This window comes from Seriola lalandi, unplaced genomic scaffold (assembly GCF_002814215.2).
Source record: "Seriola lalandi dorsalis isolate HSWRI2012SDOR001 ecotype SW California unplaced genomic scaffold, Sedor1 jcf7180002054538, whole genome shotgun sequence".
In the NCBI taxonomy this organism is placed as follows: Eukaryota; Metazoa; Chordata; class Actinopteri; order Carangiformes; family Carangidae; genus Seriola; species Seriola lalandi.
This window is the reverse complement of record NW_019525091.1, coordinates 1,281,179-1,304,070: the sequence shown is the minus strand read 5'-3', so window position 1 is coordinate 1,304,070 and position 22,892 is coordinate 1,281,179. Positions and strand designations below refer to the sequence as shown.

The following is a 22,892-nucleotide window of genomic DNA, read 5'->3' as shown; positions in this document are numbered from 1 at the left end:
AAAAACGTCATAGTATAGTAAGGCATAAAAATGTCACAGTATAGTAAGGTATAAAAATGTCATAGTATAGTAGGGCATAATAATGTCATAAAAATGTCATAGTATAGTAGGGTATAAAAATATCATAGCATAGTGAGGTATAAAAACGTCATAGTATAGTAAGGCATAAAAATGTCATAGTATAGTAAGGTATAAAAATGTCATAGTATAGTAAGGCATAAAAATGTCATAGTATAGTAAGGCATAATTATGTCATAAAAACGTCATAGTATAGTAAGGCATAAAAATGTCACAGTATAGTAAGGTCATAAAAATGTCATAGTATAGTAAGGCATAAAAAATGTCATAGTATAGTAAGACATAATGTCATAGTAAGGCATAAAAATATCATAGTATAGTAGGGCATAATAATGTCATGAAAATGTCATTAGTAACGTCATAGTATAGTAAGGTATAAAAATGTCATAGTATAGTAAGGGAAAAAAATGTCATAGTATAGTAAGGCATAAAAATATCATAGTATAGTAAGGCATAATAATGTCATAAAAACGTCATATTATAGTAAGGCATAAAAATGTCACAGTATAGTAGGGTATAAAAATATCATAGCATAGTGAGGTATAAAAACGTCATAGTATAGTAAGGCATAAAAATGTCATAGTATAGTAAGGGAAAAAAATGTCATAAAAATGTCATAGTATAGTAAGGTATAAAAAAATTCATAGTATAGTAAGACATAATGTCATAGTAAGGCATAAAAATATCATAGTATAGTAGGGCATAATAATGTCATAAAAATGTCATAGTATAGTAAGGTATAAAAATGTCATAGTATAGTAAGGTATAAAAATATCATTGTATAGTAAGGCATAAAAATATCATTGTATAGTAAGGCATACTAATGTCATAAAAATGTCCTAGTATAGTAAGGTATAAAAATGTCCTAGTATAGTAAGGTATAAAAATGTCATAAAAATGTCATAGTATAGTAAGGTATAAAAATGTCATAGTAAGGCATAAAAATGTCATAGTATAGTAAGGTATAAAAATGTTATAGTATAGTAAGGCATAATAATGTCATGAAAATATCATGGTATAGTAAGGTATAATAAGTTCATAAAAATGTAATACTATAGTAGGGCATAAAAATGTCGTGGTATAGTATGGTATAAAAATGTCATAAAAATAGTAAGGCATAAAAATGTCATAAACACTTCATAGTATACTAAGGTATAAAAATGTCATAGTATAGAAAGGCATAAAAATGTCATAAAAATGTCATACAATAGTAAGGTATAAAAGTGTCATAGTATAATAAGGCATAGAAATGTTATAGTAAGGCATAAAAATTTCACGGTATAGTAAGGTATAAAAGTGTCATAGTATTGTAAGGTATAAAAATTTCATAAAAATGTAATATTATAGTAAGGCATGAAAGTGTCATAAAAATGTCACACATAAGTTTATAATACCTTTATAATGCTGTCAAATGTAGTGCAGTAAAATGTAGTAGAATATTAGTGTAAAGTTGTTGGTCAAGTGGAAACAGTTAAAATGTTCTAACACAGAACTTGAATAAATGTACTGAATTTGTAAACAACAAACTGACACAACACACTCTTTCAATGTAATTTATTCAGTGCAGCTTTTCATTTAGCTTCATTAAACTGATCAAACATATAGCTCAGCACAGTGACAGGAGAAAAAACATGTTAAAGACCTCATGAAAACAAATACAAGCATTGACTTATTTTACCTGTGAAGTGATGGAGGATATGACCAGCCACACAGAGAACACGGAAACAGCATTTCTCAAGTCTTATTGTATTTCATTCATGCAATTAGTTATGAAGAAAATGGGGTTTTAGTGCCTTGCTCAGGGACATGCTGACAGACTGAACCTGTCTCAGAGTTAAAGAGTATCAGTTGATTTATTTTGCTCCTTTTGTTCACTTTGTGTATCTTCTCCTGTTTAATCACTTCATGAGGTCTTTAAGTCTTTTCTTCCTTTCAAACTTTGTTTTCTGCTCTCTCCACAGATGCTATTTACATTCTGATAATATAGATCTCAACAGTTCAGTTAAAGCAGCATCTGTACAGTTTGATGAGGTGAGCGATGTTTGTCTATTTTTGCTTTAAAGTATATTGTACACTTGCAGTTGCTTCGATTCTCTTTGACATAAAAGGAACAATATGACTTTTTAAATTTTAGTCCTTTACTTTTCTTCACAGGGAACTGAGCTGGAGAAAGTCTAAAATAAGAGCAGAGTATGTGGAAAGAAGCAATTTCATTTTTATTTTTTTTTGTCGTCTTTATTCGATTAGGAATTAGCTTAGAAAAGAAAGCTCCAGGACTAAAACTGAAAGTGTTCCTTTAATGGATCTGTGTCTTCTGTGGTGAACATGGCAGGTTACTGGATAAGCAGACATTCATTAATGAGAGATGTGATGATGATTGAAGTGGTGAACTGTAAAACATTCACTGAGCATGTCAACAAAGACACAAAAACTGGCACCAACATATTTAAAACCATGATTTTTTTAAGGTTTTTTGAGTGTTTCTGTCCGTCCGCCCCCCACCCCCCAACCCAATCCCCCCCACCTCCCAGATATTATATATACAAGTCCTCGCACATGAAATTAAGAAAAGTAAATTCACTTCAACTTTAATCATTTCTGGAGGAGTATTTGCTCCAAAACGACTGAAGAAACCCCCTTTTAAACTATTCTAATGCCAGTTCTACTGCTACGACATTACTAATAGTTCAATCAACAGCTAAAATAGCATGTTATAAATAAAATGTTAAATCTGACAAGCCTGAGCTTAATTTACATCGTAAGAACATGACACTTACAGCATTATTAGTTCACAGCCTTATTATATACATTACATACAGTATTCAGCATTTACAAACTGTACATTTGAGGACAAAGATTTCTTAAAATAGCTTTTCACTTTTCTTGAAGACAAAAATAAGCTCTTAAATTTATGTCTCAAAATCACAGACAAGTCCCTTCCAACAAATCTGTCACATTTTACACTATTTTTCTTACAGAATTGGATGAACTGGGTTGTATGGGATTTTGAGGGTAATCGATAAATTGATAGGAAACCCTCACATGGAGGTTTGGCTTTTATTGATGGCCAAAACTAAAAAATGTGACACCTTCTCTAAGTTTAGCTCAGCTTTGACATGGATTCTTCAAGTTTACTGAACTACTAATATATATATATATAAAAAAAAACAGCTAACTAAAATTACATGTCTTCACTTTTGTTTAGTGGTTTTGATCTGTCTTCCACACAGGTCAGACTGTTTGTTATAGACTGTATTTACAAGCCAAACAAAAACAGCATGTGGTACAGATCTGAGGTAACATTGACTTTCTGTTAACCCCTCTCCCTGTCACATGTAAAATTATTTGTGGACATTCTAAGGGTTAGATAGAAAAAAATGTGATCTCTTTAGTTTATTAATATATACAATATATTATATGGACAGTGTGGTCAGGGTTTTAGAAATTTTCCCACAGTGCGACTTCACCTCTGTAAGAAATCTTTGGCTAAACTCAAAATAAATCTACTAAATCTACTAAACTATTATTATATTATTCATTGAATGTTTTCTATGACACGTGTCTCTGTACATGATGGTTTATATGCTGTTTTAATGCTGTATGAAAGAATTTTCTATAGCACTAGGAAAATCATTTTTGTGGAGAAATATTTAATTTAATTAGTAGTAAAATTATTTATTATTGTTTAACCTAAAAAAAAGAGTCATATTTAAGGATTTTGATTTAAAAAAAAAATTAGAATTCACCTTCAAAAGATATACGTAATTCTCTGTAATTGTAGAACGTAAAGTCACATTCAGGTCATCGAAATCCCAAATTTCCACAAACTGAGAACGTGACTCCATTGTTGTTGTTGTTTCCTGGTTGGGGTTATAGTCCTGGGTGGGGTTTGGTGGTTCAGATTCAGAAATTAGTTAATAAAAGTTACCAAAAATCAACTTTTAAAATATTCTTTAAATTAATTTTTGTTGATAAAATTTTTTTTACAATTTTTGTACTGTGACATTAAATAGAAAATAGGTGGATTACACCCTCCGGATATTTATCCAAATAAAAAAAATTACTTATCATTAAGCTCAATTTTAATTTTAATGCCAGTTGTCTTTTTATCAGAGAAGGTGTCATATTTCATGAGTATTGCATATCTATTTAAGGCAAGCTGGGCTTCGATAAGTGGAGATTTCTTTGCAAAATTAACTTTTAACCTTACTTGGCCTGTACAGACCCGGAAAATGTGGGATAAAGCTTCTACTATACCTGCAACATGTTAAAGCTGCTACACATGACAGGAGCAGAAATAAGAAAAAAAATACAGAATAAAAACAAACATTTCATTACAATAAGTAGAAATAAATGATGAAAACGGTTCATATAACAGTTCTAAACTCTTATAATGAACATTTTCTCATGTGCAAACTATTTCTTTGTGCGCTGCCTCCTCTCTGTGCTCTCACTTTAAAGGCATTATTACAGAAACTGTGCAAATTATTGGCTCCTGCACTAAAGAGCAAGATCAGTGTGCAAACCTAAAGAAAATAGGTCCTGTTTATCCATGGGCAGGAAAACAGAAGCAGAATCAGTGAATATTTCTCTCTTTTGTTTTCTAAGCCTTGTAAGCAAATTACTTTTGTGTAGGAACGTTGGTGTAAGTTTCCTGCCTCCTGAAACAGACACACATCCACCTTTTTTTTTAATCTAAATCTTCTGCTGTCATGCCAACTGAGTTTGTGACCAGGAAAATTTACCAATATCAGATAAATTGGTCTCAGAGAAGCTTAAAGATCAAGGAAAGACCTTTTACATCTGCTGATTTTAAAAGAATTTCTACCTTAGGTCAACAAAACCATCCTGGACATGTTGCAGACACGTGGAGTTTTACAACAACTTGTATTATTTTCCACAATTTCAGGCCCTGTCCACACATACATGGGTGTCTTTAAAACGTAGCTTTTTCTATGCGTTTGGCCTTTCATCGACATGCAAACTCCAGCCAGAGTGAAAACGTTCAAAACCTCTGAGTTGTTGGCTTGTAACATCAGTGTTGTTTTCATACTGAAACTGGTGATACCTTTTTTTTTTTCAGGCTTCTAAATGTCCAACATGGCTTTATAGTTAGGGTTATATCGCCGCCTGTTGGTTTGGCATGCTCTCAACTGAGGATTTTTTTTCTTTTTTAAAGACCGGAGAAGTACCTGTGTACGTGTGGACCAGGCCTCAGGCTCACAAAGGGCACTAGATGAAGAGAAGTTATTTCAGAGTACCAGCTGTGTGTTAGGGTTTCCTCCAGGTCAGAGGAGGGATGGTGGTGTTGGCGTCGCAGTAAGAATCGCTGCTCTCAGGGTCGGCAGGTAGAGCCGGCTTCTTCCTCTCTTCCTTCTCGCTGTCTGTGTCGTCCAGCGTCAGTGTGTTGAGAGAGGTGGACTTCCTGTGAGCAGAGAGAAGAAGAGGGAGATTAATGTATCTATAACCTTTGCTGCTGCCTATCTTTCCATTCGAGTCACAGAGCTAAGCTTCAGTTTTTCTGAAAGGTAAACCTCTGGTGATCTTTGTAAAATGCATTTAACTCTTGGTTAAATCATCTCATGACAAGGTCCTTTCCGTTGCTGTTCTGGACCTTTCGATCTTATCACAGTATCTTCCTCAGCAGATGCCTGAATGTTGTGTTGTTTCCATGGTCAGCAATTAACTATAAAAACTTTTTGTCCATATTGGAAACTGATTTAAAATGCCCATATTAATAATAATTTGAACAGCTACACTTGACGGCATGTGCTGAAATTGTTCTGCTGCTTTTTCAAACTCACGTGTGGATCTTAACATCCTGTAGGAGGTATTTTAAAAACCCTACCACACTCTCACCATCTGCATTACAAGAAGTGTCAAAGATTTTTATATTGTTTACCACATTGTAGCTGTACTTCCTAATCCACACAAAGACAGTAGCTGGAAATTACTTATCAGTTAAATCTATAATGATGCATTGTTACGTTCCATTATTGAATACAGTACTTTCTCGTGTTTGGAATAGGAACTACAGAAACAGAAATCTTAGTTGTGCAGTGGACAGAATAATGTTTAATCTAGATGGTCAGAGGAGTCTGTCTTAAAAGGAGTGGTAACCTTTGCTCCACATCCTTTCCAGCTTCTCAAAAATCAACACAGGATTTTCTTTGAGAAAAACTGAGGCTCAGCTCTGTGACTAAATGTGACTGTAATAATACATGAGGAAGAAAGAGTGAGCTTTTACTCCACTGTACAGTACTGGCCTCCCTCTCTCTCTGCTCACTCATGTTTGTAGCTGTGGCGTGTTGACTAGTTGTTGTTTGATATCTCCAGGGTCAGACTGGAGACAGATGGTGGAAGGAGATTTTCTGACTGTGCTCCAAAACTCTGGAAGAACCTTCTGCTGGAAATCAGGTGAGAAACCTGTGTCCTCTTTTTCTAATTGGCTTCTAAAGGATTTGCTCATATTTTCTCAAGTCTATTTTGATAAATAGTCATGTGTCATATGTGCAACCAGTGATACCTAACTAATAGTAACTCCAACAGTCCTGTAATAAATCCTCCGTGTTTTCAACTGTATGATTCATCTGGACGATGTACAGTCTGTGGTGCTGATGTGTTGAACTGTGTTAGAGGTGATGCTATTATTAACCTGCCATCCTCATTGATATAAACTGGATGGACAAAATAATAGAATCACTTGTCAGTATAGTTCAACAGCACCACGAACAGCAGCCTCCAAAATCATCACACAGCTGAATCATCGCCTCTCTACAACAGCTTCAACACAAAGTGAACATTATAACCTTCATGAAGGAGGATTACATGCAGACTCACTGTTTTACACTACATTACATTTAGTTAGGTAGATCTAATAAACTGGCAACTGAGTGTATGTTAAGAGAGCTATTGGGCGCTGTAATCCTTCCTCCTGTCCACAATGACCCTGTAGTGAATCCTTTACAGCTGTAAAAGACAATCCACAAGCCTCATTCTAAAGTTAATTCAAAGCTAAGATGAAGCTTCTTCTTTTGAAGTATGAAATTCCCTCTTCATGTGTCCCTGGTGAGTTTCCTCACTGAGTCACAGAGAAGGGATATGTCCTAGTAGTTGCTGGTGTTGTGTCAAAATCTGTTTCCCTTGTTAATGTGTGGTTCCCTTTAACATATCCTGACCCCAGCCACAAGGGGGAGCACAACTAGAAACACTATGACATGGGAAGAGACATCAAAGACTACTGAAGCCACATTATAGATTTGGGTCCAACTTGACATTTTGTGCAGAAAGAGCTGAGAAAGTTTTTCATTTAGTCGTGGTCATGATCACAGCAACTAATCTCTCTTTCAGCATACATATGACATTTCACTGTTGTAGTCCATCCTTTGACTTCATTCTGAGCTTCTGAGACTCCACATCTGATATTTAGTCGGCCCTGTTAATATCAGGGGTAGAGGGAGACTAAGAACCTGTCCGTGTAATGACATACAGTTCATCAGAAACACAAACTGTAGCTGCCAAAATGACCAGAAACTGGAACCAACACTTCTCTAAGACAGTTTTAACAAAAACTGAACATTAAAACCTTCATGAAGATAGATGCTAGTGAAGGGCTGTTGTATTAGACTGCATTTGTTTTTAGCTAGATGTACCTAATAAAAAAGTAACACAGCACCAACTATTGGCCACAATCTACCTCATTCAAACCTTGAGTCCTTCCAGTTTGTGGTCATTTCCACACTTCCAGCAAGAACAAAGCAGTGTTGTTCATCGTGTGTGTGTGTGTGTGTGCGTGTGTGCGTGTGTGCGTGTGTGCGTGTGTTACCTGTCTTTGCTCTGTGTGATGAGTCTCCTGCAGGTCTCCATCTGGACGTCCAGCCCTCTCTTCATTGAACACATCTCCATGTACTCATGCAGGTGACGGTTCATGTCACTCTTTGCTGTGGCCAGTTCCAACTGAAGGAAAACACAAATCCATCAACACTGATATTATCACTATTAATACACTAAAAGCTGTAACTACTTCAACTATATACATCTCGTATCAGTGTGACTGTCAACATATTTGTCCTCATAACATAATAAATCCAGTGCCTCACCTCTATCTGATCGATGGTGTCCTGGTATTCCTTCTCTCTGGATTTGAACAGCGACTCTGTGTCTTTAATCACTTTCTCGATGGACTCCTCCTGCTGCTGCAGCTGGAAACAGTCAGTGTGTGTGAGGGGTAAAAAGAGGAAAGATAATAAAACACTTTGAATTCACACTAACATAACTGACTTGTCAATCATTAACATAAAAATATAAACCAAAGCATGTGTAGGAGTGGGCTAAATACAGCCCCGATAACACGCAAACAAACTTAAATATCAATAATTGTTACAGCTGCAACCAATGATTATTTCCATAATCTATTAATTGGAAAAATTATTTAGCACTTTGGTCTTTAAATGTCAGAAAACAGTGGAAAAATGTCCATCACAGTTTCCGACAGTGACATTTTAAATCACTTGTTTGTTGTTTCGTTCAACCAAAACCCCAAAATTTTGCTGTAAATTGATGTAAGAAGATGCAACCAGTAAATATTTGGTGGTTTTCTTTGATTAATGACTTAATTAAATTATCAAAATTCATTCACAATATAAAATCAATTTATCTTTTTGGCACTAATAATAATAATGTTAACGATACAATTATTTAAGTTGAATACACACAAGGAGAGCAATTTAAAAAAAGGATTTAGGGACGTACATGTCAGTCAAGCTAAGTCTGTTGTTTAAAAAAAAATCAGCCAGAACCAGTGAAGACACTTGAATCTTTAATCTGTTGTTTCCCTGCAGCGTCTCTCCGCTCCTCATTTATCTGGTCATTAGCTTCTTCGTCTTATCTGGTTAAAAACAGCTTACAGGTTACTAGGATAAACTGGAGCCGTCCGCGGCATCAGACTCAACTCAACAACAAAAGCAACCTGCTGTTGACTGTTTTAACAGACTAAAAACAGTTCATCCACCATCAGGTCAGCCAAGTGGGACGAAGTAAAACTACCCCTCACGGGAAACACTTGTGGTTTCTCTGACGGCGGGAAAATAGATCTGCATAGAACTGAATAAGGAACACTGCAAATTGCAGACAGACTATTTGATGGCATGTTTCATTCAATAATTATTAATTGCAGCCCAACCATGTAGCCATGTAACTCTAAAAGTTTTTGCTCTTTATAAGAGGATTAAATCTTCTTCATTAAATCTTTCAGCTTTCCTTTTAGCTATGTTTGTGAGAATGTGTGTGTGTGTGTGTGTACCTCTCCCTGTGTTTCTCCCAGTGAGTATCCAGAAAAATCTTCCCACAGCAAGAGAGTTTCTTCAGTTTCCTCCCAGGCCAGACTGTCACAGTCATCCTCAAACTCACACTCCCTTCTTGACAACACACACACGCACACATTTTAGATGTATCAACAACACAGTGTTTTAGTGTTTGTATTTTGATCATCTTTGGCTGAAAATGACTTACAGCTGATTCAGCATCTTCTGCATCTGCTCGTTAATCTGATTGGCCGATGTGCTACACGACTCCTCGTCTTTACCCCCGCCTCCCTCGCTCTCAGACATGCTCAGTTCATCTCCGTCCCCGCCCTTTGCTGACTGGCCACTATGTTTCCTGGCCCGGCGGTTCAGAGTGGAGGGGGGCGTGGCCACCTGCTGGAGGAGGGAGATGTGAGAACGGAGACAGTTTTATTTATAAAATGAAAGATGATTTTTTTTCATCATCACAGACGAACCTGGAACATGTTCATCATGTCCTCGCAGTTCCTCTGCTGGGCCACATCACAGAGGCGGGCGGTGATGTCGATGCGGCGGCAGATGTCCATGTCCACTTTCATGGCCTTTTCCTGGATCTTACTGTCCAGATCTGACAGGTTCTGCTGGAGGGACAACATCCCTCTACTTTAATGTGATTACAATAATCTGAAATAACCTCACCTTTGTGAGGTTGTCAGGGTGCAAACTATTCTGTGGTAACAGGAAACCATAGATAAAAAGCTTTTTTTCAGCTTGTGAAATCTTTCATTTAAATGACTGAAAACATAAATATTTAAATATTCAGGTTTAAATTTATGAAATCCTTAATGAGTAAACTAAAGATATTCTGGAGCCATTTCTAAACCTTCCTGTCAGTTTCAAACCTTTTTCATTCTTGGACTTACGTTGCTGACGAGACCTTTGAAGAGAACGAGCTCGGCCTTCAGCTGCTTCACCCGAAGAGCCAACTCGTCCTGACACACCTCACTCTCCTGCAGGTCCTACAAACAGATAACATTGGTGTTTGTGATAATAAATATTACAGTTGTCTGCACATGAATGTAACTGTGCTGTCAGTTTTACCATCAGAAGGTTCATGGATTAATCTCAGTCTCCTGACAATATTTTCTGCTTTACCTATCACGAACAATCAAAATACAAATATGAATACTTTGAGTTTGGTAAAGATGTTTAGGACTTCACCTCAAGGCGGGTAGAGATTTAACATTTGCTGAAGAATGGAAGATATATATCTTATTATATTTTGTATATAGCAATGTAAAACCTGGAAACAATTTTCTTTTCAAGCTGGTATGCAGAGCAAATGTCATTTCTTTAAATAAAGAGGATGTGGCTACCATTCAAAAGCAATTTCTACATGGCAATGCTGAAGCAAAATTTTCTGATATTATGAGATCATTTGAGTCATATAGTTGTGACTGCTCTTTAAAAAACATGGTTGACAATTTCCAGAAAACCTTGCCATCTGTTCTGAACACTGTTGGTCCACTAAAGGTTAAGAAGGGGACGAGTGACAGAATCTCCCCATGGTTAAACAGTAACAGTGTTAATGAGATCAAGAGAACCTGTCGGGCAGCTGAAAGAAAATGGAGGAAAACTAGACTCACAGTTCACTGTAATATATATATAGGAAGAATGCCAGGCAAGAAAAAATTACTTTTCCAAGATTATTACAGAGAACGCTGGAAACTTTAGAATATTTTTCTCCACTATTGACCAGCTAGTCAACACTGCCCCCACCCCCCTGCAGTTCTCTGCATCAAAATGTGAAGAACTGGCCTTTTTTTTCCTTCAATAACAAAATTGCTTCAATCAGAGCCAGTATTACTGCTGATGTTAACACAGATGATCTCAGCAAACCCTGTAAAAAAGATGTTAGCATGGGAAAAATCACCTGTATTACTTTATCTGAGCGTTCAGGGACTGTCATTGAGTGTAACTCCTCCATCTCACGTATTGACCCTGTACCAACAGCATTTTGTTAAACCAGTGTTCAACAGTTTTTTGAGTCATGTACTGAACATTATTAATATATCTCTTCAAACTGGTATCTTTCTAGATGCCTTCAAAACAGCTGTTGTAAAACCTTTACTAAAAAGAAAACCCAACCTGGACAGTAATGTTCTGAGCAGCTAGTCTGATATCAAACCTTCCATTCATTAGTAATAAGATACTTGAAAAGATAGTTTCAGTGCAGATTAACTCAGAGAACAGAGAACACTGAAACTGCTCTGACTAAAATAATCAGTGACCTCAGACTAAACTCTGATGGAAATAGGGTCTCAGTTCTTGTTCTTAGACCTGAGCGCAGTGTTTGATACGATTGACCATAATATCTTATTCAATCGTCTTGAAAAGTTGGTCGTTCTGTGTGACTCTGTGTTAAACTGGTTCAAAACATCACAGGGAGAAAGTTTTATGTCAGTCTTAGAGATCATGTGTCTGAGAAACACGACATCTGCTGTGGGGTTGCTGGGTGGAGCTGCCTTGGCCCATTATTATTCTCACTGTACATGCTGCCACTTGGTGACTACACCATAGAGCACAATGTATGTTTCCATAGTTACGTAGATGACACACAACTGTACATCTGTTTGAATCTGAGGTTACAAGTCTTCGGCTTTATCTTGGATTCAGATCTAAGCTTCAAGTCCCACCTTAGTAACATAGCTAAAGATTGGTCAACGACGGTGAAGGTTTATTCATGCTTTCATTTCAAGCTGACTTGATTACTGCAATCCACTTTTTACTGGACTCCTGAAAAAAACACTGTGAGACTTCAGCTCATTCAAAACTCTTCAGCTCGGCTGTGATTCAGAACCAAGAGGAGAGAGCACATCAGTCGAGTTTTAGCTGCTCTGCAATGGCTTCCTGTTAGAAACCTGTTAGATATCAGAGAGGCCAGCTCACCAAGTATTTTTAAAAGAAAGCTCAAAACTTATTTCTTCACTTTAGCCTTTAACTAGCTCTGAAATTTTGCATCACATTTATGCACTGCTCAGAATTTTTAAATGTCTTCTGATTTACTGATTTATTATCGTATCTCATTTAGATCAATGTTTATGTTCATTATATGTATTTTCTTTTCATTTGAAGCACTTACTATATATCATTTCTTTGTTGTAAAGCCCTTTGTGCTACATTTCTTGTATGAAAGGTGCTACACAAATAAAGTTTATTATTATAATTATCATCATTGCTACATTCTCCACATTATTTGTTGTGTTGAAGGGAAAAGAAGACAGGGAGGAACTAGATGTAGGTGGGAAAAGCTGATTAAAATACTGTTTTAGTCTGTTCGCTGACCACTTAAACCAAGGTAAGATCACCTATGTGCACTCTATATGTAGGTTGTAGTAATATTACCTCCTCCAGTTCTGCCACCTTCTCCTGCAGGTCCACTCTGGCTGTGTATTCCTCCTCCCACCTAGAAACACACAAAAATGAAAAATATTGATGAAATATTCATCAGGTTTGGGGCAGAACATCTGTTTGTAATCTTGTAGAGCTACACAAAGATTTCCCATGTGTTTTACATTTATTAAATCAAGGAAAGGTTTGTCACATTCATTCATAAACACACAGATATTTCAATTAACACCTCAGTCTTCTATTCGTGAAAGACGTGACACTGATTGAAGCTGCAACTATAATTTGGCTCATAGACAATGACGACTGAACCTCTTGCATCACATGAACATGACTTCATCTTCAGATGGGTGAGGAGACGGGTGAAGAGTTTCAGCCTGTGATTGGTGCAGCTGCATGACCTTCCTCTCTGCAGCTTTAAGACAGGACCCACCACGGTTACCTGACTGACCTACACTGTGCAGCATCAAGGCTCCTCCCACCATCACCAGTATTACTCAGCATGAGTTACATAAGGAGACCATGCAGCGTGCATATAGAGCATGTGCAGCACGAACACCACGCAGCAGCACCCAGTCGGTCACTATGGAGAAGACATAAATAAACAGAAGGAGAGACAGAGAGACTGCAGGTCTACTTCAGGACTAGCAGTAACACAGAACTGCATCTTTTATCTGTGTTTTGGGATTTTCTCTTCATTGTGATGTGACATATCTAATCTGTAACACTTATATGAACTCAAAAATATTAAAAGGGCCAGTGAACTAAGAAATCTCCTTTTATTACAGTGACAACATCCTCAGACCCCACCACTGATGAGGATCTAAGAATGTCAGTTTTTGATCAACCAGCTGTTTAGTTTTCTGCTGCTTCACCTACATGTTTCAAATGGTTTTGAACAACTGCTGAATTTGGCTTTAGACTGAACTGATACATTTTCTTAAAACAGCACTCCACCAATTCACCAAAAAAGAGGGTGTGGCATAATGATTGACAGTTGGGCAAGGGTATGGGCAGGACCTCGATACTGCGGCTCCACCCCTTGATCACTACTGCGCAGACTTTGGCTCCAAATGATGTCACAAGCGCAAGATGGCAGCATCAGGATATTCCTACTTCATTTATGTACATTGGGAGGAAATTGAGATGTGTCAGCCATATTTATATACAGTCATTGGTTCGGTCAGAGATTGGGATGTGTCATGCTAGTGCCAGATGATGCGGCAGAGATGTGTGGGCTACAGATGTCTGGTAATCTCACTTCTTTCTAACATCATTTGATTTTTGTTCATTTTCAAACTTGTAGTCTTTGAACACAAGGCTTTATACAACTGTTTTCATCTGCAGGCGTAGGTCCCAGAGCCTGGAAACAGACTTTGTTGTGTAAAATTGGTGGCGTTCCCCTTTAAACACCATCATCGCATCCTCTCAGCTGTCCTGGCTTCCTCCCATTCTTGTATCTTTTTTGTCCTTCACACTAACACTACTCAGCTCAGCTGCTATAGCAGCTAAATTATGACATCATGTCTCTGGTGAACGACCTCAGATTAAATTATCCTTCCTAATTTGGGAGATAAACTACAGGTCATGTGTTGGTTACGTACATTGAGTGAAACGTGACTCCATGCAGAGTTTTGCTGGTTATAGTGATTAGAAACCACCAGCTGTGTCGTAATTAGGAGTATTTAACTGAAAGTGGTGTAATTGCAGCTACAGTGTGAGCAGAGCCAGAGAGAAAGAGACACTCAGAGACAGATATCATAGCCAGAGAGAGAGGGGGTGTCACAGTGGGAGAGCTGATGTCCTTGTAGCTCTGATCGGTTTGTCAGTCTCAACACGTGGCTCTGCAGTGAGGCTGCTGGCTGTCATTGTGTTTGAGCAGCTGGTTTCTCTGTATAAGCGATGACGTCATAGCTGCTGGATGATGCGAACACTTATTAAAACGTAAAAGTGTCATAATATCTCTATAATAAGTAAATCACATTGTTACACACTGTGACCGTTTTATTTGGGAATTTTCCAGGCTGCTGCACAGCGCTCATGAGCCATGATGTCAGCAAATTAGGACATCATGGAGAGGATGATGTGAATTTTAACTGTCCACTGCAGACACAGCAAAGCACTTTGTTGTGGCAGCTGTTTGCCAATGACTATGTTCAGAGCCAGGAGATTTTGTCTCCTACCAACAATCAATGCTGATTTCCTTCATCTTTCCATAAACTAAACCAAGTGGTTTTAGTTGCTTAACCTTGATAAGACCTTAATCTTGATAAGACCTTAATCATAAGGGGTGTTGATCAGAGAAAAATTTATGGTAATGTGTCAATTTAATAATTCTTGCATTAAAAGGTGCAGTCTAACATTTTGGGAAAGGCTCATTGTCTCTCTGAGAGTTGATGAAAAGATTAATACCACTGGTGTCTAAGCTGCAGCCAGGCGCTTATCCTACCAAAAAGACTGAAATGAGCAGAAAACAGCTATCCTGACTGTCAAAAATACATTACAGCTCACTGATTAACACCTTTTCCCATTCATTCACAATAATGTAAATAACATAAGATGTAGTTTTACAGGGAGTTGTGTGCTATGGTTCCAGCCCAATTAAAACTGCAGCTGTAAATTAGCTAAGCTAAGCTAATAACCTCCTGGCAAACATGAGGGTGGTATCAATATTTTCATCTAACTCTTAGCAAGAAACTAGGTCTTCTTTAATCATAAGGGTAGTGTATCATTAAATTATATGTTTCATTCATTTCATTTTTGGTGTGAGGGACTTTTTGGGTGAATTTAGTGTTTACTGTTTGAGTATGAATCCACCAAAAATAATCTAATAGAATAGCTCTCAAAATACTTGAACACTTTGAAAAAGCAGCATCACACAAATAACAACTGTGACCAAAAACTAAAGGAGACCTGGACTATCCTTCACAGGCATGATCAACAGGCTAATAATAGCACTGCTAACAGGCAACGCGGGCAGCCTCTTTGTATCTATTTACAAGGTAACACTCTGGTTTTATCTCACTCACTCACTCACTCACACACTCACACACACACACACACACACACACACACACACACACACACACACACACACACACGAGATGATACTAGAAAGCTGAGAGAGTTTACATTTGCCTGTTTCTCCATTAGTGGTGAATGAGCATTTAAAGACTTTAGAGACAAGCCAAGAGTATGTGTTTATCTGTAGTACCCGGCCAAAAGTGTGTGGACATTTGCTCTGTCCTCAATCCCATTCAACATCTTTGAGATGAAATGGAAGGCCGAGTGCGAGCCAGACCTCGTCACCCCACATCAGTGTTGGATGATGTTCTTGTGGCTGAACTGAACTGGAGCAGACCCCTTTAGCCAGTCAACACCTGATGGGAAACCTTCCCAGAAGCGCGGATGTTATTATAGCAGCAGATCAATGTTTGGCTGTCCACATACTTTTGACCATGCTTGGCCAAACAAAGCTTCAATGAACTGAACTGAACTGAACTGAGAGCAGGAAAGAAAGAAATGCAAGGAGGGTTATTGCAGCTGTGTGGTTTGGGGGTGAAAATGATAATGATGATGTTAATGATGATGTCAGCGCCTGGCTGACGCTGCAGAGCGTCACATGGGATGGGGGTGGGGGAGTGGGGGGTGAGATGGATGAGGAGTCAGCAGCAAACAATTTAAGAGCAAGAAGGAGAGAGAAAGACAGAGAGAAGAAGAGAAAGACATTTTAGAGAAGAAAGAGGGAGAACATGACCGTATAGAAACAGAGAGAGATAATGAGACACAAGAGAAACACTGACGGAGACAGAGGGTAAAAGACAAAATGGAGAGGAGACAGAGGTAAAGATGGCAGACTGGGTGACATCACTGTTGGCGGTCACAGGCCAGTGCTGCATTGCAGGCACCGGGACAAAACCTAGCAGGGAGGAGGAAGATAAGGAGGAGAGAAAGAAGGAGGGAGAAATGAGGGAAGGAGAGAGAGACAAAAAGAAGAGGACCAAGACGGAGGAAAGGAAGAAGAGGTGGATGGGGGACAGCAATGTGAGGGATATCATATAGGAGAAAACAACAGCTCATGTTGAACCTCTCCCCAGACAGTTCCTCCTCCCCTCAGACAAACACTTGCAGTCACAGCAAAATGAAAGCTGGACTCCTTTAACCTTACTGGAAATGTCTCTATTACAGAGCTGCAACATGAGAGGTCGTTTGTTCTGGGACATATTTTCCCCACTGTCAATATTCCTCAACATGAACACAGGGCCTCAAGCTACCACTGAGAACATTGAGGTGATGTTCTCAGTATGTATTTTTCTGTTTCTGTTTATTTCTCTTTTTTATTTGGAGGTTTTAGGAGGTTATAACTTACAAATAGAAACTGATGGGTATATCTAACAGAGTTTTTAGGTACAATGAGTTTAAATTTCACAAATTTTTGTTAGTAAGAAATATATAAAATTCAATTCAAATAATAATCATAAAAAAATGTTGGTTTCTGGTCAAAATTATCTAACAGTGGTGGTGGTAGGGGTTTTTCTGTATTACTAAAATGCTGGATATTGTCCTGCTGAGGATACCACATGTATGTTACATGGCTATCAGTTTAATTATTTTTAACTTTGTTCTTGAGAAATCCTGTTTTTTTCCCCAATCATTATAGTACAGTAGATGTTTCTATAATGAGCCTCAACTACCATTGCTCTGGAGAGAAGGTCAATCAAGTTTAAAACTCTTGAGTGTTAAACAGCTTGTACCTTTGACTTTTATCAAAGAACCTAATGTTTTCTAACACAGTTGCTCATCTTATGTACTGATGATTCAGTCAGGACATGGAAGAGTTGAATTGTATGGCATCAGTCACCTCACACTGACAGAAGACAAAAGAATGGGACATTTAGTTACGGAAGCCTGGACACCTCAAATCGAACTCCCACTCCCCTACAACAATCTGATGTTGTGAAATGAAAACTACAGCCATCAGTGTACAAAACACACACATCTGACTTGTCCAGGTGCAGATATACTGCTTCCCAAGACTTACAGAATTTTCCCTTTAAATCTTTATTACATTTAGAAAAGAGTCCAAATCAGCTCTTATCAGGTGCAGAAGTTTAAGAAACAGAAAGGACAGTTTCCAAAGGGAACAATGCTGCGAGTCTTTGGAAAATGAAATAAAAACTACAACACAGGTTTTTGAAGTGTCATCCCTCCTCACTTCAAATCAAACAAACAGTTCTCCTTGTGTGAATCATTCTGCCTCACGATTAAATCACATTAAGGAATCCACTCAAGATACTGTTTAACTCGAGAAATTACTCAAGTTCACTTTCATAGCTTTCAAACATGTAAAACTCGAATATAGTTTAGTGCAGCACTAAAATTTAAAGCAGTCTTTGAACAACATACAAGTCAGAGTGTGAGTTGTTGCTGTTCAGTAAAACATCCTGCTGCTTCTGAAATCGATGGGACTGAAGCTCTGTCTTGCAGTGTCGTCCTGCCTCAGCAGCTGAAGCACAAAGTGGTGAGGTCAGTGCTTTTTAGCAACACACAGCAGTGAAGGACTGTACGTTAATGTGTGTCAGAAAAACACAAAGAGGCTGCATGCTGTAGGACACTAAAGACTAAAAACAGTTTAAAAATTGCCTCTTTTTCGACAGGTTTTACACTAACACCACTTTTACACTATACCTCTGCACAAATAATTATATTCCTTGAGGCTAAATATTTTTGTTTCTTTTACATGCTGTTCCTTTTAACCTATCATGTAAGATCCTGCTGTTAAACAACAGTAAAATTAGAAGGTGAAGGCTCAAAGTGATTAAGGTCCTAAAATTACTTGACTGCTGGTGTAAGACTCTGCTCCTAATTTTCATTATCTATGAATTTGCTAATAATAATATTGCCAATAAAGTTATAGATAATAGTCAAAATGCTCTTTATAATTTCCAACAGCCAAAGGCTGTATCTTTAAATGTCCTGTTTTATCCAAAACCCAAATATATTCACTTTTCTAGCATAAAATATTATATTTAAGAAGCTAAAATGATTATTTGATTATCAAAATAGTTGCTGATTAATTTTCTGCCAATCATCTAATCAACTAATGGAATAATTGTTATGTCTTTATAGGGGTTGATATAGCTGTAAGAGTGAAATGCTTAAATTTCATAACTGTCAAATATTAAATAAATTCCAGTATTTTACAGTAAGATGACTGTTTAGCTTAAAAAATGAACAGAATCAAGAGTCCATAGTTTATGTCACTATAACAATACACACTATACACCCTGCAATTAAATTGAGAAACTGATAAATCGTGATGAGAACATGTCAAAGTGCTTCATCACACTGAAGCAAAAACACATGCACCTCCAGTTTTTTTTTTTAAATGATGCCTGAATCTTCTTCCTGCGAATATTGAAGACACTTATTGTGAGTCCCTTTGGACAAAAGTGTCTGATGTATTCATGAAAAAGAAATCCTGTAAAGCAAATCTTGCAAAAAAAACAGTCCTGCTCACTGATTTGCAATCATGTCCTCAACGACACAACGAAATGGGGGACAGAGACATTAAAGATTAAGGGAGAGCTTCTGCTGCATAAAATATACGACCAATTCCTTATGGGGTGACAGATTATTATCACCACATCATCCAACCCTTTGCAGTATCATGTTTCAGCTGCTTAGAGGGATCAATGAATAAAGCTTTCTGTGCCAAAATACACTGGGGAAAAGAAGCCAGCTTAGCACTTGGGAGGGACATTAGCTTGCTCAATAAAATACATTCATAGACATTATAAATGTATAATATTTTAGTTTTTTTTTTTTTACAGTAGTTTTTTTATATTATGCATCTGTTTTGTACTTTATTTTGCTGCTTTCTCTCTCATTTAAATTCCTGACATAGAATCAAAAACTTCTTATAATCTTATAGACTATCATTGTCTTCACCATAATTCATTATGTACTGACTTACAAAGTGCATTAACTTACCAGAATTATCATTTACATTATATTAAATAAATCAGCTGCACTGGTGTCTTGTTAGTTTCAGCGTCAGTAGAACTCAGACTGACTGGTGGTTTCATATCTCTCCCAGAAAAGGTGCTGAGCACATCCTTCATAGTGCATTTATCTTTTACAACCTCCCCTCTTAAGTCTGCACATCTCCAGTCTTTTCCCTTGGCACAACACATCATCCAGAAAATATTATGACCTTCAAACAGTGATCATCATAATGCAACCTGACACTTTGGTTTCTTGCTTTCTCCTGTGGAAAACTCCTCACATCTATTTGAAGCATCACAGACACACAGGTGACCAAGATGATGCATTTTACATACTGACTTTACATGTCAGCAGTCACTGCATAAAATCATGTTGCAGGCCAGGAGCTTCAGTTAATGTGGCCCCTTAATACCAATCGATAATGGTTTGAATGCCACAGCCTTTCTGAGTATTGTTGCTGACTATGTGCTACCCGTTATGGCCACAGTTTACCATCTTCTAATGGACATAAACATGACAGTGAGTTCAGTGAACTTCAGTGGCCTCCCTAGTCATCATATCTGAATCCAGTAGAACACCTTTGGGATGTGGTAGAACAGGAGATTGGCAGCATGAGTGTGCAGCTGACAAATCTGCAGAAATGATGTGATGCACTCATGTCAACATGGAGCAGAGTCTCAGAGGAAAGTTTCCAAAATCTTGTGGAATCCATGCCACAAGGGAGCTGACGCTATTTGGAGAACAAAATATTGTAAGGTCTCCCTAAAAAAACTGCTTGGTGAGTATATTACTGGGAAAAATATTCTTATTGTGAAATCACTTTCAGCCATATCACACAGTCCTGGGATATGACAAGAGAATGAAGCTCTGAACAGGTTTAATCTTTCCACCCTGGCAAACATACATCTCTGCAGAAAACACAAAATTCTCCTATAGCACAAAACATCAGCAACGTGAGTGCCAGAAGCATACATCATCCAGGACTGCAGCAATAAAAAATAAATCAAAACAATCTATAACCTGCTGATAAAAATGTTTAAACAGTTCTCACCTTCTCTTGTACTCGTCTCTTTCTCTCTTAACCTTGGCGAGCACGTTGTACAGGGCCCTGATCTCCGGTGTGATGGTGTCAATCTGGACCCCGACACCATCCGGGTGCGTCCAGGAGACACCAGGCCCCGTGACGCACGACTCCCTCCCGGTGCCAAACCTGCGAGTGTGGTTGAAAGACCAGATCGTCCCGGGGAGGAAACGTGGCGGAGGAGGGAGGGTGTTGTTGGTGTTAGTCCCGGTGTCAGCAGCGTATTTCTCATTGATGTTTGTGATGGTTTTGAACGGGTCATTGGGACTCAGAGCCGGGCTGATGGAGAATCCGGACGTGGTGAGGTTGGAGTTTGAATCAGTGGAGACTGCGATGGGGTTGAAGTTGCTCCCCAGCAGGTATTTGTTGTCAAAGAGAGGAGGAGGGTTCAGGGTTGGAGACAGAAGGCCGCCCGGCAGGTAGGCCGAGTTGTTGGCATTGTGGAGCGGGATGAGGCCCGGTCTAGCTGGGATAGGCCCAATAAATCCAGTCTGGACCCCCATCTCTTTAGTCAGTGGCTTCTGGTGTCCATCTCCTCCGCTGTTATCCTCAAGAGCCTGCTGCAGCTGCTTCTCCAGCACCTTGTTCCTGCGCTCCAGCTCATGCACTTTAGCCAGAAAGCAGCGGAAGCGCAAGTTCAGGGTCTTCAGCACGCTGATGTTGGATCCCAGGTCGTTACGCAGCGCAGTGGCCGCTGGGGGCACGCGGTGCAGGGGGTTGCTCAGGTGCAAGTAGGCGAGGCCCGATGGTGGCAGAGTGCCCAGGTCCAGCCCGGAAAACCCATCAGGCCCAAACCCGGCGTGATCCCCGAGGAAGTAACCTGGCTCCGGGATGGCGGAGTCGTTCTGGCCTGTCATCTGGTGGTGGTGCTGCTGCGGTGCCAGAAAGCCGCTCTCCCCCAGGACCGGATTCATACTCGAGTAGGAAAATCTGAAGTGCTCGAAATCCGGCATGAACCCAGACTTCTATGGATTCAGCTCGGCAAGTAAGTCCGTGTAAAATCTGTTTACTGTAAGGAACCAGAATCAGGCCCAGCAGCCTCTTTCCAGTCCTCCTCCTGATTTCACCTTTACGCAGAGGAGCTGTGGGCGAACAGACAGATGATGCGGTTAAAAGGATGCTTTATGGGCCTAAAAATTACAAGACAATATTGCAGTAAACCCACTCTAGCCTCTAAAGTCGCATTTACATCCTTGGTCCCTGCAGCAAAATGAGATTACGGAGTTTACTTTTACGCAGGACTAATTTCTAGGCGACAGATCGCAGTAGCGACGCGCAGTCATAAAACTGTTTGTTCTTATCCTTTGAATAAAGCGCTAAGGAGATCATTAATGAAATGTAAGCAACGTACCTGGAGGAAACGTCAGAGGAGGAAACACTAAGTTTGGCACAAGAAATAGATATTGAGGTGAAATCAGTCTGTGCAGAGTCGAGCTGAGGTGCAGCAGAGCTCAGGAATAAACACAAGTGAATGACTGCGGCTGTAGGTTACCGTACTGACTGTGAAAGAGGAGCACCGGGCAGTTTACCTACCGTAACAACCGTAGTAGAGGGGCACGTGTCTGCGGGCGATTATTATGGGAACTTAAACCTTATTGTGTTTATCCTGTATACATAGCCAAATGTGTTTAATGCCCATTGTTAATGGGCTAACGTTAACTGTACTGTACTCATTATGAGACTCTGTTGTTGTTTACTGGGAGGCGTCCAGTATTCAGTTAACCTTATTTTAAAAACACACATATACACAACTGTAAACTACTCACTTTGCACTTCAAGAATAACTCAAGTTACGTGAGTTAGTTAGCTAGTTAGCATCGCGAAACTGATGGTCGCTGCAGTGATTTAACTAGCAGCACAAGCTAACGTTAGCTAACTTTAGCTAGTTGTAACGGCTGACTTCGAAATGTCAACTAACCTCGTTTAATTGAGGAGGAGATGGTTCCAGCATATCTGAGGAAAAGGCCGCCAAAACTGACATATCTAACAGTGAAAACAGTAGAAATTATCAACAGCACTGCTCTCGCCTCCATGTA

At 38.7% G+C, this 22,892-nt stretch overlaps 1 protein-coding gene and 1 long non-coding RNA gene across 6 annotated transcripts; one reads left to right on the top strand and one right to left on the bottom strand.

Annotated features, from left to right (window-relative positions):
- Positions 1 to 1,965: 1,965 nt before the first annotated feature.
- Positions 1,966 to 8,185, top strand: LOC147818660 (uncharacterized). Its single transcript, XR_015437777.1, has 3 exons — positions 1,966 to 2,109; positions 6,415 to 6,495; positions 7,937 to 8,185. It is a non-coding gene; the product is annotated as an uncharacterized LOC147818660 (long non-coding RNA).
- On the bottom strand, positions 2,651 to 22,312 carry LOC111661222 (non-homologous end joining factor IFFO1-like). 5 transcript variants are annotated; one of them, XM_087176169.1, is made up of 10 exons: positions 22,208 to 22,312; positions 20,827 to 21,938; positions 12,765 to 12,825; positions 10,283 to 10,378; positions 9,857 to 10,000; positions 9,589 to 9,776; positions 9,380 to 9,494; positions 8,178 to 8,279; positions 7,904 to 8,034; positions 2,651 to 5,503 (listed from the first exon to the last, which is right to left on the bottom strand). In XM_087176169.1, the coding sequence occupies exons 2-10, from the start codon at positions 21,807 to 21,809 to the stop codon at positions 5,350 to 5,352; spliced, it is 1,974 nt and encodes a 657-aa protein (XP_087032295.1). In that variant the 5' UTR covers positions 21,810 to 21,938; positions 22,208 to 22,312; the 3' UTR covers positions 2,651 to 5,349. The 5 variants fall into 5 exon arrangements, with proteins under 5 accessions (XP_087032295.1, XP_023270498.1, XP_087032297.1 ...); XM_023414730.2 differs by having other exon boundaries at positions 9,380 to 9,491; XM_087176171.1 differs by having other exon boundaries at positions 9,589 to 9,773.
- Positions 22,313 to 22,892: the final 580 nt, after the last annotated feature.

Coding starts and splice junctions, on each gene's coding strand:
- LOC111661222 (XM_087176169.1), bottom strand. CDS start 21,809: ATGCCGGATTTCGAGCACTTCAGATTTTCCTACTCGAGTATGAATCCG. Junction 10,001..10,282: donor TCAAAGGTCTCGTCAGCAAC/GTAAGTCCAAGA, acceptor TTGTCCCTCCAG/CAGAACCTGTCAGATCTGGA. Junction 5,504..7,903: donor ATCACACAGAGCAAAGACAG/GTAACACACGCA, acceptor CTCTGCTCACAG/GAAGTCCACCTCTCTCAACA.